At 37.1% G+C, this 14,089-nt stretch overlaps 3 protein-coding genes across 5 annotated transcripts; 2 read left to right on the top strand and 1 right to left on the bottom strand.

Annotated features, from left to right (window-relative positions):
• The first annotated feature begins 1,510 nt into the window (after positions 1-1,510).
• On the top strand, positions 1,511-13,915 carry LOC121253947. 3 transcript variants are annotated; one of them, XM_041153884.1, is made up of 6 exons: positions 1,524-1,753; positions 7,693-7,779; positions 11,690-11,765; positions 12,901-12,973; positions 13,097-13,152; positions 13,589-13,915. In XM_041153884.1, exons 3-6 carry the CDS (start codon positions 11,704-11,706, stop codon positions 13,701-13,703), a joined length of 306 nt encoding a protein of 101 aa, XP_041009818.1. In that variant the 5' UTR covers positions 1,524-1,753; positions 7,693-7,779; positions 11,690-11,703; the 3' UTR covers positions 13,704-13,915. The 3 variants fall into 3 exon arrangements, with proteins under 3 accessions (XP_041009819.1, XP_041009818.1, XP_041009817.1); XM_041153885.1 differs by lacking the exon at positions 7,693-7,779 and having other exon boundaries at positions 1,511-1,753; XM_041153883.1 differs by lacking the exon at positions 1,524-1,753 and having other exon boundaries at positions 7,693-7,854.
• Positions 4,364-5,911, top strand: LOC121255193. Its single transcript, XM_041155471.1, has 4 exons — positions 4,364-4,715; positions 4,854-4,982; positions 5,130-5,325; positions 5,827-5,911. Exons 1-4 carry the CDS (start codon positions 4,364-4,366, stop codon positions 5,909-5,911), a joined length of 762 nt encoding a protein of 253 aa, XP_041011405.1.
• LOC121255192 lies at positions 10,180-10,809 on the bottom strand. The gene has a single exon (XM_041155470.1). The coding sequence runs from the start codon at positions 10,807-10,809 to the stop codon at positions 10,180-10,182; it is 630 nt and encodes a 209-aa protein (XP_041011404.1).
• Positions 13,916-14,089: the final 174 nt, after the last annotated feature.

Raw genomic sequence — 14,089 nt, 5'->3', positions numbered from 1 at the left:
TTATGAATTTTTTTGATTACCTATCAGGAAAATGTAACCAAACATACCTCGACCATTCTTTGGATGAAAACCCAAATTCAAAATCAAGATTTCAGTGAATGACAGGTTTATTCTCAAACATACAATATTTACAATGCTGAAACTCCTCAAATTTTTTCTATATAATCATAACTCAAAGACATGAAGGCATCCACCACCACAGGATGGTTGTGTGAATTTTTATCCTCTGAAATAAAATTCTTCTAAAAACTCTATCAAAATTCTTATAATTATCCCTAAAAGCTCTTCTAAAACATTTCCACATCTAAATATCTTCTATAATGAGCTCACCACGATCTTAAAACCCTATCAAATCATCTTAAAAAGATTTTACAAGTTTTTACAGCTACTCGCAAGTACTCTTGTACTATTCGTGAAAAGCTCTTATATCTAAATATCCTCTAAGTAGTTCCCGTCTTGCTCTTTGTATTTTGTTATCTCTTTGTTGTGTGTTTTCTACCTCTCTAGTGAGTAAACCCAGGTCCACTACTTGGTTTCTAGCTAGGGAGTGTTGCATTTTCTCTCTCTCTCTCTCTCTCCGTATCTCTCTCTTATGTTGCGTGTTTTCTACCTCTTTACTTGCAAGTCATTACGAGGATTACTGATATGATAATATTTGATTTATAAGAGCACTAATATTAGAATAGCTAAAACATATAAATTTGTTAAAGATTGACTTAAAAGACATTAAATGTCCGTTTAAATAGTCAAATGAGATGAAATAAGAAAAATATGAATAGTAGTGAGATGTTTTGTAAATAGTAGTAAAATAATCTAGTCTGATAGTCCTAGTCTGTATCTCCCCTCTGTGCTGGTGTGCTATTGGCTCCTCACCCATTGTCCCAGCTGATGTTGACTCGCCATTGTTGTTTCTTTGATTTAGCCTATGCAACTCCATAGTCAAAGCTGTTAGCTGCTGACCGATGCATCTACTTGTCTCTTCACAGCCAGCATTTTAGTTTCCAAGACTTCAGTTGATTTTCTTAGAATAAAAAAACCATCATGTAATTCGTTTAATCTAGTGCCTTCTGCCATTTTTCTTTTTTTTATAGTTGAATACACAGAGAAGGTGTCTTTGATACCACTTTTGTAACACTTTTTAAAGAAAATTTACAGAATAAGATAGTTCTCCTCGAGGAAAGCACCTCCAGAAGTTTGATGAGGAAAAAGAAGATATGTTTTTTTGATAAATTCTAGATGATTCACAAAAAGTAGGGTTCCTGCGTAAAATAAGGATCTGCTACTAACAGACATGACCAGAGCCAAGGAGGGTCCATTAGTACGTATTACATGAACTGGTAAATAAAAGAAACTACTAATTAAGAGTTCAAGGGCCACGGCCCACTTACAACCCAAAATAACATAACAGACTAAATAAAATTATTAGGCTAGACAGCCCAAAGTATCGGCCCACTGTGGCAGGCCCATCCCCTACAATCACTTCTGAGAAGTACATGCTTCGAAGTACTTCAGATTTCAGTTCAGAACTGAAGTGTCTCCTCTCACGGGTTGGATCTTCTCCAGTCTGCATCCAGCAGCTCGAGCACAGCACTCCTCACGCAGCCCTAGCCTCGCCGTCGCCACTTGTGACATCGAAGCCTTGTGCACTGCCAGTGAACCTGAAGCAACTCTTCACCGCCGCACCACCTACCACGGTCTTCTTCGACGACCCCGCTGCCAACCAAGCACTCCATAGACGACGCTTCTCTCTCCAGTATCTTCTCTTCCTCTCCCGCATCTCTCTCCCTCTATTTTACGATTTTTCCTGCTCTAACCCTCTCCTCTCTCTCTTTCTCCCTCCCTCTCCGGCATTTGATTTTATATTTTTTTGTGACTAATTTGTGGTTAATTTCTTATTTGTGATTATTTGGCTCTAGAAACTTAGGATTACGTGGTTGAATTTTTTTGTATTATAGGCTTTACGCTTGCATTTCTCACGCATTTTTTTTACTTGTTTTGGTTGCATTGCTGGGCTCTTCAATAAACTCTATAGCTTGTGGGAAACTGTTTAAGTTTCATGGCTGGTTGGCTGCTTGTTACGGAACCCAAAATAGTTTGGCTTTGGTCATTTCGAAGATTAGAACTTTATTTTTTCATACACTACTCCATTGGTCGATTGTAATAAACTTTAATGGCATGAACGTACGTGATTTCCTTGTATCTTTTGACACTCATGCATAGGTGTTGCTCTTGTATATGTCCCGTGTACTTGGCGTCGCCTATTTTAATAAAATTCTTATTTACTGATAAAAAAAAATTCAAAGTCTAGGGACTGCATTTTATAGAGGGGCTGAATGTTGTGTTATTGTATATGATGTAAATGCACTTGAATCATTTGATAAATGTCCACTTAAATCATTCGATAAATACATTTTCTCTGGGTTTTTAGTTCTCAATACCGATCTCTTTGATGCATTCTTGGATTTTTTTTCCCCTCAAAATCTGGTATTGTATAAAAGACTTTCAATCGTGATTACTGCTTATGTATATGCTTTTGAAGTTCATTTTGATGCATGCACACATTCCTGTTTCAGTAATTTTTGGTACCTTTTTTTATGCATTTGTGTACTAGTCAATTTGTCACTGTTCCAGTTACAAAGGTCTTCTGGCTCTTCATTTCTTCATATCCCCTGCAAATAGGGACTGGGATAGATATTTGTGTTTATGGGTGGACATGGGCGTTGGCAAGTGTTTATGGATCGGGATAGATATTTGTGTGGGACTAATTGTCGTGATTATACTATTTGTGGGATTTGCCTTGGTGCATATGTGGGGATTTCAATATAATTCGTTATCCAAGTGAAAGGGTGGGTTTTTCTTCTATGACTTCAGCCATGGAGGATTTTTCTCAGTTGATTTTTGATTTGGAACTGCTGGATCTGCCTCTGGTTGGGAGGGGGGAGAGGGGGGGGGGGGGGGGGGAATATACGTGGTCTAATTTTGGAGGAGGTTCAAGGCCGGACAGATTCTTAGTCTCTTTTTCTTGGCAGACTCATTATCCGAAGTTATGTCAAAAAAGATTGCCAAGGGTATGTTCTGATCATTTTCCCATTTTACTTGATTGTGGGGGTATTTATGAGGGTAAACGTTATTTTAAGTTTGAGAATATGTGGCTTGAAGTTTAGGGTTTTGTTGGCAAGGTGAGAAGCTGGTGGTACTCTTATCATTTTGAGGGGACTCCTAGTTTTGTTTTGGCAAGTAAACTCAAAGCTTTGAAGGTTGATTTGAAGAAGTGGAATAAGGAAGTTTTTGGGAGGAGCTACAGTCCTTGGAGGTTGAGGGGGAAAGTGAGTGGAGACTTTGTTAAGGAAGAAAGAAGCAATGTTAGAAATTGAGAGGGTACCTATGATGGAAGAAATATCATGGAGGCAGAAATTGAGAGTTCTATTGCTTAAAGAGGGGGATAAGTGCACTAGCTTCTTTCATAAAATGACTAACTCTCATAGGCGTAACAATGCTATTGAGATGATTAAAACTGATAATAATATACTCTTTTCACCTGATGAGATTCAAGAGCATGTTGTGCAGTTTTATAGTAATCTCCTAAGTGAGACGGAGGATTGGAGACTTAAAACTGATGGCTTGAATTTTGAGGCTATAGATTTTTTTTTTTTTTAAGTAAACGGTAGTATTAATAAGAATATGTATAGTCCAAGTACACAAGAAGGTATACAAGAGATAAGACCTATCTAAGTTGCTAAAAAAGAAACAAGAAAATCATGTACATTTAGGCTGTTAAAATCTACAGCTATAGCCCACAGAAATTCGCCATATGCACCACATAATGCAAGTAGGGACCATCTTCCACACAGCTTTGATTGGTGGAGCACCACCCGACGTCACCCAACTGGCCAATAGCTCAACCATTGTAGACGGCATCACCCAGCTTAACCCTATTCGACTGAACACTTCGCTCCACACGGCTCTAGATGTCTCACAATGTAGCAAGAGATGATCTATTGTCTCGCCAACATTCATGCACATACAACACCAATCTGAGATAATTATTTGGTGCTTTTGCAGATTATCGGTAATCAAAATCTTACCCAAGGCCGCTGTCCAAGAGAAGAAAAGTGATTTGGGGGGCTCCTTATTCCGCCACAATGGGAAGTGAGTATTTGGTAAGAGTGTACGGGACTTATGGAAAGAACAAACAAAGAAAGTACCCTTACATGCCGGTGTCTACCACGGTTTATCTTCTCGTAGTGGATTCTCTGATAGCGAATTGGCTAGAGAGGCCATTTGAAATTTTGAAGAGCTTGAGGTGCTTCGGGTGGTATGTGGGATGAGAAGAGACAATGCTCCTAGCCCGAATGGGTTTTCTATGGCCTTTTTTCAAGATTGTTGGGAGATTGTGCGGGAGGAGGTGATTCAGGTTCTACAAGAATTTTATGATTATCAAAAGTTTGAGAAGTCGTTGAATGCCACATTTATCGCTTTAATTCCCAAGAGAGTGGGTGCTTCAGAGTTGAAGGATTTCCGTCCTATTAGTTTGGTAAGTGGAATTTATAAGATTATTTCGAAGGTTTTGGCAAATCAAATGAGCAAGGTGATGGATAAGATTACTTCTAAATCTCAAAACGCATCTGTTAGAGGTCGACAAATCATTGATTCAGTGTTGATTGCGAATGAGTGTTTAGATAGTTGGATGCGGGAAGGTGTTTTGGGGGTTCTTTGTATGTTGGACATGGAAAAGGCGTATGATCATGTAAACTGAGATTTTCTCTTCTACATGCTTAGAAGATGTGGTTTTGGTGACAGGTGGTGTGGTTGGTTCAGACATTGTATCTCGACTGCTTGGTTTTCGGTTTTAGGTAATGGACAGCCTTGTGGTTATTTTCAGAGTTCTAGAGGATTGAGACAGGGGGATCCGTTATTTCCATTTTTATTTGTTCTTGTTATGGAAGCTTTGAGCCGTATGGTGGAAGCAATGGTAGGAGGAGGTTTTCTTTTAGGTTTCTTGGTGGGAACTAATAATAATGGCTTCATTTCCATATCACATTTGCTTTTTGCTGATGATATTCTTATTTTTTGTGATGCTGTTGGGGAACAAATTCAAGTTTTGTGAGCTGTCTTGTTATGTCTTCAAGCTGTATCCAGACTAAAGGTGAATTTGGGTAAATCGGAGCTGGTCTCAGTGGGAGATGTGCATAATATTAACAATTTGGCAGAATTATTGGGGTGTAGAGTTGCTTATTTGCCTATGAAATATTTGGGTCTTCCGTTGGGGGCGTCGTTCAAGGCAAAGTATATTTGGGATGGGGTGGTTGAGAAGATTGAGAAGAGGTTGGTGGCGTGGAAAAGATTGTATTTATCTAAAGGGGGTAGAATCACCCTTATAAAGAGTACTCTTTCTAATATCCCAACTTACTTCCTTTCAATATTTCCTTTACTATTGGAGTGACTAATCGTATTGAAAAATTGTATAGAGCTTTTTTGTGGGGTGATTTGGGAGAGGAGAATACGATTCCTTTAGTAAGCTGGAAAAAAGTATGATGTCCGATTGTTGATGGAGGATTGGGGGTTCGTAATTTGTGTAGTTTTAATAAGGTGTTGTTGGGGAAGTGGTTGTGGAAATATCATAAGGAAGAGAGAGCGTTGTGGAGGGGGTGATCGATTGGAAGTATGGGAGTGATTGGGGGGATGGTGCTCTAAGGAGAGTAGTGAGTCTTATGGTGTGAGTTTATGGAAGTTTATTAGGAAAGGATGAGATTATTTTGTGAAACAAGTCAAATTTGTGGTTGGTGATGGTTCAAGAATTTGATTCTGGTTTGATGTTTGGTGTAGTGAGAATGCACTGTTTAGAGCTTTTCTGACTGTTTTCAGATTGGCTGTTAATCAACAGGCATCAAATTCAGAGTTGATGAGTTAGGTGTCGTTTGGATTCGAATATGAGTTGAGATGGGTTGTGAATAGTAGTGAGATTGGTTGTGAATAGTATTGAGATTTGTGAGTTAAAGTTGATGAATAGTAATGAATAGTAGTGAGATGAGTTGAGATGGGTTGCGAATACAAACCTCTCCTTAATCTAATGGAGAGGTGCATTGTGATGTTAGATTTTTCAGACCTGTCTAGGATTAGGAAATTGAGGAGGTTACTGATTTTTTTAGATTGTTGTATTCAGTAGATATTAGAAGACATGACAGGGATCAAATATTCTGGAGATATACAGCGTCTAAAAATTTGTCTATAGATCATATTATAAGATGTTGTTTGATCAGCATTACATTTCTTTTCCTTGGAAGAGAATTTGGAAGGCTCATGTTCCATCAAAGGTTGCTTTTTTGTATGGACAGCAGCAATTGAGAATATTCAGACTATGCACAATTTGAGAAAGTGTGGAATGATTGTTATGGAGTGGTGCTTCATATGCAAGAAAGTTGCGGAATCAGGGAGGCTCAGTTTGGATTGAAAAACACTCTCAACTCATCTCATCTTATTATTACAATTTTCGCAAATTCTCACATAAAATACAATAAACAATTCAACTTTTTCAAATTCAAAAACAATAATAATATTAAAAAATAATATTCTAACAATATTTTATTCAACTTTTAACTTTCATCTCAACTCATCTCATCTCAACTCATCATCCAAACCTAACCTGAATCATTTATTTCTACATTGTGGTGTGGCTAAAGTGTTATGGGATGGTGTGTTTAGATGATCCGACTGACTTGGGTTATGCCAAATTCAATGGTAGATTTACTCGCATGTTGGACTAGACTTCATACTTGTTCTCAAGTGGCAGTTGTGTGGAAGATTCCTTTGTGCATTATGCGGTGCATTTGGTTGGAAAGGAATGAGAGATGTTTTAATAATAGGGAACGCAATGTAGAAGAACTCTGGGAATTTTTTATGTGTTCCCTGTTTAGTTGGTTTTCAGCTATTGTACTCGATGGAGGGGCTGTCAATGAGTTTTTGTCCTCGTTTTTCTAGTATTAGAATGTATTGAGGTGTTTCTTTTGTATACTTCCTGTGTACATGGACTTCGCCTATTGCATTTGATGAATAAAGTTTTTACTTATATAAAAAAAAAAAGTCTAGATGATTTCTTTTCACTTCTTTTCGAGAAATATTAAAAAGATTATTTGAATAGTTTAGCCAAATTAATAGATAATCCATCTTGGGATGCATAGAAACTAGATTGGCTAAAATAGCCAAGATGCCATCTTTAGCTAAAATTTAGCTAGAAAAATAGACAATCCAATATGAGTGCTCTAGGAGAATTTGATTTTGAACTTTTCTTGCAAAATCAAATCCTGCCATGTCAAGGTGCATTGCTTAGATTTGGGTTAGAGATGACAACAAGCGACCAACCTTAATTCTCTTAATATTCTAATATATGGATTTATTATTTTTGAAAATATATTTTTGTATTTGTATGATATTAATTTTTTTTTAATTTTTTATAAGAATGAATAACACCCGAGAATATTATCGAAAAAATCACAAATTTGTGAATCAAAATTAGAAAATTTAAAGCCCATAGGAATAAAAAAATAAGAGTGTAATTATGTACTTAACCCTAATATAAATTATATATTCACTTACGGCTAATTATATTGAATTGTATTTTGTGTAAAAGTTTGGAAAAGTTGTAATGATTATATGAGATGAGATGAGATATTTTGATCTGTGTAACCAAACCAAGCCTAACACTGGAGAGATCCCTACCTACACTGCTGAATACTTGCCTTGTCACATGGCTGCTGCTGCTGCTTCACCTTGTTGTGAACGGCAAGAACCCAAGCCAGTCTTTTTCTTAGTCTCTCTCACGCGCTCTCTTTCTATCACGCATTCTCTCATTCACAGGTAAATTGGTCTCAAATCTCAATCTAGGTTTTCCTTCTGGTTTTATGTGGCAATCCGATGTTTTTCCGATAAGGGCGAAGATGATACTTCTGGTCCCTTGGGTCATTCTGCTTGCTTTCTTTAGGTCTCCAATCTCAATCTGCTTGACTTACCAAAAGGAAAAAAACCATTAAATCCTAGGTTAAGATTGAGACTTCAGAAAGATGAATGGTTTCTTGGTATAGTTAAGACCCAAAGATGACATATTCACTGCCTTTTTTTTTCTTTTATGTGCATGACAAGTACTAGTTGTTGTTTATTTCCTGACATGTTTCTTGTGGGTTCCAAAGGTTGCCTTTTGAACAGGTGCTTCTGAGTTTGTTAGATTGTGTTGGGATTATTTCAGGTTAATTTTATACACATTATTATCTGTTTCATTGGATGTCCACTTCACACCTGGGCTGCTTCTTTCTTTCTTTCGGTTTTTTTTTTTTTTTTGCTTCTTTCTTTGTGTAATGTTTTCACCTTTCAGAGAGACCATCAAATAGCTTTAAATTCATTTGAGCTTGAATGTTATTTGTCTGACAAATTGCCTGTTAGATTGCTTTGAGCTCCCATTTTGGATTAAGTTTCAGTGGAAAAATGTGCACTTATCCAAAATGCAATTAGACAAGGATTTCCAAATGTGGAACAAAGAGATTTCTTTCTTGTAGTTAGACGTGCATACTTTCTTTTAATTTCGATCACGTTGCTTTATCTGTGACTGTTGCTTTGTGGTTTGTTGAAACAAACATTATGTGCGAGGTTGTTTGAGCACATTGATTTGCCTCTTGTGTGGACTTGTTTATGTGATTTCTTTAATTTCTCAAGTTTTAATTTATTTCACAACTCAGGTAGTTGATTTAAAATTACTACTGTTTGCATTTTATTTCGCGACACAGGTAATTTGTCTACATGCTGAGATATATAGATCCCAGCAAAATGAATTGCTATTTATTGCTTATAATATTTTGTTAGGTAATAATTTATTGCATTATTATAATAAATTATTGCTTATTATTTTCTTGGGTGAAGGGGCTACACAAGAGTATTGTGGTTGAGGAGGCTGTTTGGTGGATATACAGGGCATCTGCTTCATTTCATCATTTGGACTTTTGGTGGATGCCATGCGTAGATGTTTCATTAGTTTGCTTTATGTTGCTTGTTGCTATTTTGATTCGAACTTTAGAACTTGGCTGCTATATTGGTGTTGTTTTTGTTTTTTTTGTTATATTCATAGAAACAGGCAAAGCCCAAGTACACATATAGTATACATGAGAAACACCTAACTAGAGGTTACAAGAGAAAGTAGAAGGTCATGGACACTTCATCCATTACACACTATGGCTCCCACCCATACAAACAAGGACTTAAAAAGAAAACTTTTAGCTCATTCATTGTTCTCTCTTGATCTTCAAAGCTTCTAGCATTTATCTCCCTCCAAATACACCAATACATACATATAGGAATCATTTGCCAGATGGCCGCTATTTGTGAGTTACCATGAAGGCCTCTCCAACTTGCTAGGAAATCCACCAATCTGAGAGGCATGACCCATGACAATCCGATTCTCGTGAACAAATCATCTCACATGTTCTTGGCCACCTCACAGTATAAAAGCAGATGCTCTACTGATTTCCCATGTTTCTTGCACATACAACACCAATCCAACACAATTACCGTCGTTTCCTCATATTTTTTGTAGTGAGGATCTTATCCAAAGATGCTGACCATACAAAGAAAGCTACTTTTGAGGGAGCTTTCGTTTGTCATATACTCTTCCACGGGAAATTAGTCATTCCAGGACTCGGTAACACTTGGTAAAATGATCTAACAGTGAAATTACCTTTCTTGGAATGACTCCAATACATCGTATCCCTGGTATCCCTTGGCATATTTACAAAATACAATGCCGCAAAGAACTCAGTAATAGACTCCAACTCCCAATCTTGGGCTGGCCTAATGAAATCAATGTTCCATTGAGGGGAACCATTTGAGAAGGCCAAAAGATCAGCAATCGTTGCGTCCTTTCCTCTTGCAAGCTCAAAGATAACAGGGAAGGTGTCTCGGAGGCTATGATTACCAACCCATTTGTCATACCAAAAATTGACATGAGAACCATCGCCCACCACCATGTTTTCATGTCTCCTAAAGGTCTACCAATGTCTTCTAATATTTTTTCACAATCCCACTCCATGTGTGCCTCATACCTCATTTGAGCACCATCCTCCCCATGCCTCTCCAAATTGTGAATCTATAATGGACTTCCATAGCACCTCCCTTTAATGTTGGTACCTCCACAACCATTTACCCAAGAGGGCTTGATTGAATTTCGTCAAGTGGCGGATCCCCAATCCTCCCCCAGAAATTGGAGTACAAACCGTCGACCAGATGAAATTTGGACTCTTTCCCCAAGCCACTCCACAAGAAATCCCTTTGTAGCTTTTCAATACTGTTAGCTACCTTTAAAGGAAGCGGGAACAAAGACAAAAAGTAGGTGGGTAGGTTTGAGAGAGTGCTTTTAATTAAAGTCATCCTACCTCCTTTTGACAAATATAACCTCTTCCAAGAAGCTAACCCGCGCTCAACCTTTTTGACCATGTCATTCCAAATCCTTACAGATTTAAAGGAAGCGCCCAATGGTAACCCACGATACTTCATAGGTAGAGATGATAACTTGCAACCCAAGAGTGTAGCAAAATTTTCCGCATCATGGACATCCCCCACTAGCACTAATTCAGACTTTGAAAGGTTGATATTCAATCCTGATACATCTGCAAAACAAAGGAGTAGCACCCTGAAGGCTTGAATGTGTCCAAGATGTGCACCACAAAAGATGAGGGTGTCATCAACAAACAAGAAGTGAGAAATATTGAGATCACCATTCCCCACTGAAAAACCATGGAGTAGCCCACCTTCCACAAGACTCTCAATCATCTTACTAAGAGCTTCCCTGACAAAAGGATCAAAAGACTAAAAATTTTCCCTTTTATTGTCATGTGTAAAACATATTGGGGTTGGTGTGCCTGCCAGTTGGGGTGTGAGGATGGTTTTGAATGTACTAAGGAGGCCATAATGGCCAAATAGTATATTTTCTATAGGCATAGAAGTATTGAAGGTGGCCGGGTGCTAGTGTTTTTTTGCTCTTTTTCCCTCTTTCAAAACTGTGAATGATTTGTTTGTTTTAAATTTCCATGCATTTCAGCTTGCTTAATTCTTATGTAAAAGGTCTTAATTTTTTTTTTTTTTTAAGATCTTTTTCTTATTCTAAATAGGTTTCTTTCTTCTATACATCCTATGTACTAGGGTTGCATTATTTGCACTTGCTAATTTAATTTTATTACTTATGAAAAAAGTAAAAGGCCTTAAAGGCTAGGCATGATGCAACAATAACAAGGCATAAGATAGAAATTTAGCCTATCAATATTCTGTGATCTATCAGAAAAAAGATGGGTAATTAGACATATTGATATACATGGTCAAAGCGGGGATGATTATATCAAAAAAAAAAAAAAGCCTTAAAGGCTGACAAACATGAGCAAAATAGTGTAAACTACTCAACAAATGTATGTGGACCTTAAATGGAGCCCAAAAGAGTTAAAAAGAACCCTTAGATCTAGAAAACATTGAAAATAGTTTCAATGCCTAAAAAAGGCCTGGAGTAATGCTGGCCCAAGTTCAACATCTACTCCAGCAGAGTCAGAGTGGAGCGGATTTAGAGGTTTGGAGGTGGAGTCTAAGTTGGATATATGCGATCCCAATCCAACAGCATCAGTGCACACCCCTAACAACAGTTGTTCTTTTTTTTTTTGGGCAGAGAATCAAGACGCAATGGCTGCTATAATTGGTGACATGGCAGAACTCCAGCAGCAAAGCCAATGGGAGTTCAGCTGGTTACTCTCTCTCTATTCTAAATTCTTATTTTGATTACACATGCATTGGATTCTTTGTGATACAAGCCTGAGTCAACTGGGTGTTTCGGGTTTAGATGTTAGGACGTTATCTGGCTGTGGAAACTAACTTTTCAGCGTTTTCTATAAATTTTATTCTTGAAGTAGGGACTGTGATTGCCATCCATTATGGGTATGACTCACTTTGTTCTCATGTGTGCTCATGTAACATAGTTTTGTTTGGTAGTTTCATCATAGTTGAACTGATAATCTGAGATGTATGAGATCTGTGTTTTGTTTGTAATCCCTAGTGTATGTTATATGATTGAATTGATAAATATTCTTATAAGCTGTTGACAATGTGAAAAGGAACCTCTAAATTGGTTAGAAGGGTAGTGGGAATTCTACCATTAGTGCTCAAATGCAGTGATTCATTTAAGTATCTTGCATGGATCATGTGTGTAATGACCTTGATTTTAAACTGTGATATAAATTAGTTGCATGGCTTGGTGAATCTGGTATTTGTTATTTGGTTTTATAGGATGCCATTTGTTTACCCCAGTTTGCTTAGTTTAGTTGAATTCTGTTGATAGAAACATTGGAAAAACAGGACTTCTTTTCTTCCTTTTGTATATTTGTTTATTAATAAATAAGAACAGCATAGGGACCTCTAGGTTTCTCGTGCACGCCTAAACCCAGAGATGGACAGAAGCTCCTTTCAAATTGGTTGTTTCGTTCTTCTGCTTTGATAACTTTATGGCAGTGCCCAAAAAATAAAAACTTTATGGTGGCCAAAACCAAAACATTACTAACTTGGGAGACCTGAACGGCTAAAACTTAACATTTGTTTTTACTAGCACTAGCCTTGGTATTAACTAGGACTATGAAGCTCGTTCTTTTTTTTCTCCATGCAAAACTTTTATGATGAACCATGGCCTAGGAGACTGTACCATTAGAACAATGTAATAAAAAACATATTAAAGGATACTTGGATTCAGTTGTTCGCTGGTCACAGCATATCTATCTTTTTAACATAATGGTCAGGTGCACTTTTATCTACCTTTGATGATTTATTTGCCAAGTGCTGTACTTAAACTTCTACCTCTATGTTAATTCTAAATTGAAAGATGATCTACAGTGACTTGGAAGTAGACTATGAGTCTGAGGAGAATGCTTCCATGGTCTATGCAGCATTAGCTGTTGATAAGGAGGTGATCCTTCGTGATGCTCAGTCCATAATTCTCTCTCTCTCTCTCTCTCTCTCTCTCTCTCTCTCTCTCTCTCTCTCTGTGGGAAAAAAATAGGTTCTTATTCAGTTTCGTTTCTGATTGCAGTTGCAGCCAGACAAAGTGAAAAGGCAGATGACAGCATCAAATGGAAAACTTACAGTGTAAGCTTTCTTTATTCAAGAATTATCAGTTGGATCCTTTTTCAATGAATAATTGATTTTTATTGCTGAAATTACTAAAAAGTAATGAAATTATGGATTATGACTAATTTTTCTTTTATGTTGCATTTTGATTTATTATTAATGTTATGAAAAAGAAAGATAAATGTTTTTCTTCGTCTTAAATTTTATCACCTGAGTCATACTTGCTAGATTGCAAATAATTTCTATGGGTCGGACTGGGGGAATTTTTCCTTAAATTACTTGAGATGCTTGTGCACTTCCGGGATTAGTCGAGACTTTGTTCTCAGACGCCCGGTGCCAATAAAAACAAATATATTTTAAGTCCAGTATGGATGCTTGAATTAATTTTCTTCTAGATTTTTTGCAATGTGATTGTATAAGAGCGCATTGATTGCATCTCTCTGTTCTTGTACAGACATTTTGAGGCAGTAGAAGCAAGATTTCTTCGTGCATCATTTAGTGCTTTTGTGGACGTCCTAATACTTGCCACAAAAACGATTGAAGAATTTGGACAAGGAATGGAATTGTGACACCCATTCACGATTCACCTACTAGCACTGCTGCTTTTTCTGGGGAGAATTTAGTGAAAGATACTAAAAATGCTAATCTCTTTTATTTATGATTTGTGATGCATGTAGTCTTCGTTGTTCTATTTGTGCCGAAAGTGAATTTCGATATTAATATTATGATGTCTGCCACTAATGTTATTAAATGAAATCGTGTAACAATTTAACTAGTAAAAGAGAAATAACCCCTCTTCGAGGGAGGACCTCCAATAGAGTAAGAAGAAGGAGATAAAATGAACTTTTTAGAATTAAGCATAACATCAGAAATGAACAACCGTAGAGTCCTTAAAGGAATCCTGTGTAACAAACTAAGGACAAGGGTAAAGTATCCTGTAATAGTATGTAAAGAA

The sequence above is a fragment of the Juglans microcarpa x Juglans regia genome, chromosome 3D (genome assembly GCF_004785595.1).
Source record: "Juglans microcarpa x Juglans regia isolate MS1-56 chromosome 3D, Jm3101_v1.0, whole genome shotgun sequence".
NCBI classification, from domain to species: domain Eukaryota; kingdom Viridiplantae; phylum Streptophyta; class Magnoliopsida; order Fagales; family Juglandaceae; genus Juglans; species Juglans microcarpa x Juglans regia.
The sequence above is the reverse complement of the archived record's forward strand: the minus strand, read 5'-3'. Positions and strand labels throughout refer to the sequence as shown.

Bases quoted from the DNA above. Each gene is read 5' to 3' on its own strand.
- LOC121255193 (XM_041155471.1), top strand. From the start codon at position 4,364: ATGGCCTTTTTTCAAGATTGTTGGGAGATTGTGCGGGAGGAGGTGATT. The intron at 4,716-4,853 runs GTATGTTGGACA...TTTCGGTTTTAG, and splicing joins AGGTGTTTTGGGGGTTCTTT to GTAATGGACAGCCTTGTGGT. The intron at 5,326-5,826 runs GTTGGTGGCGTG...TGTTTGGTGTAG, and splicing joins GTTGAGAAGATTGAGAAGAG to TGAGAATGCACTGTTTAGAG.
- LOC121255192 (XM_041155470.1), bottom strand. From the start codon at position 10,809: ATGATTGAGAGTCTTGTGGAAGGTGGGCTACTCCATGGTTTTTCAGTG.
- LOC121253947 (XM_041153885.1), top strand. From the start codon at position 11,704: ATGGCTGCTATAATTGGTGACATGGCAGAACTCCAGCAGCAAAGCCAA. The intron at 11,766-12,900 runs GTTACTCTCTCT...GATGATCTACAG, and splicing joins AGCCAATGGGAGTTCAGCTG to TGACTTGGAAGTAGACTATG. The intron at 13,153-13,588 runs GTAAGCTTTCTT...GTTCTTGTACAG, and splicing joins TCAAATGGAAAACTTACAGT to ACATTTTGAGGCAGTAGAAG.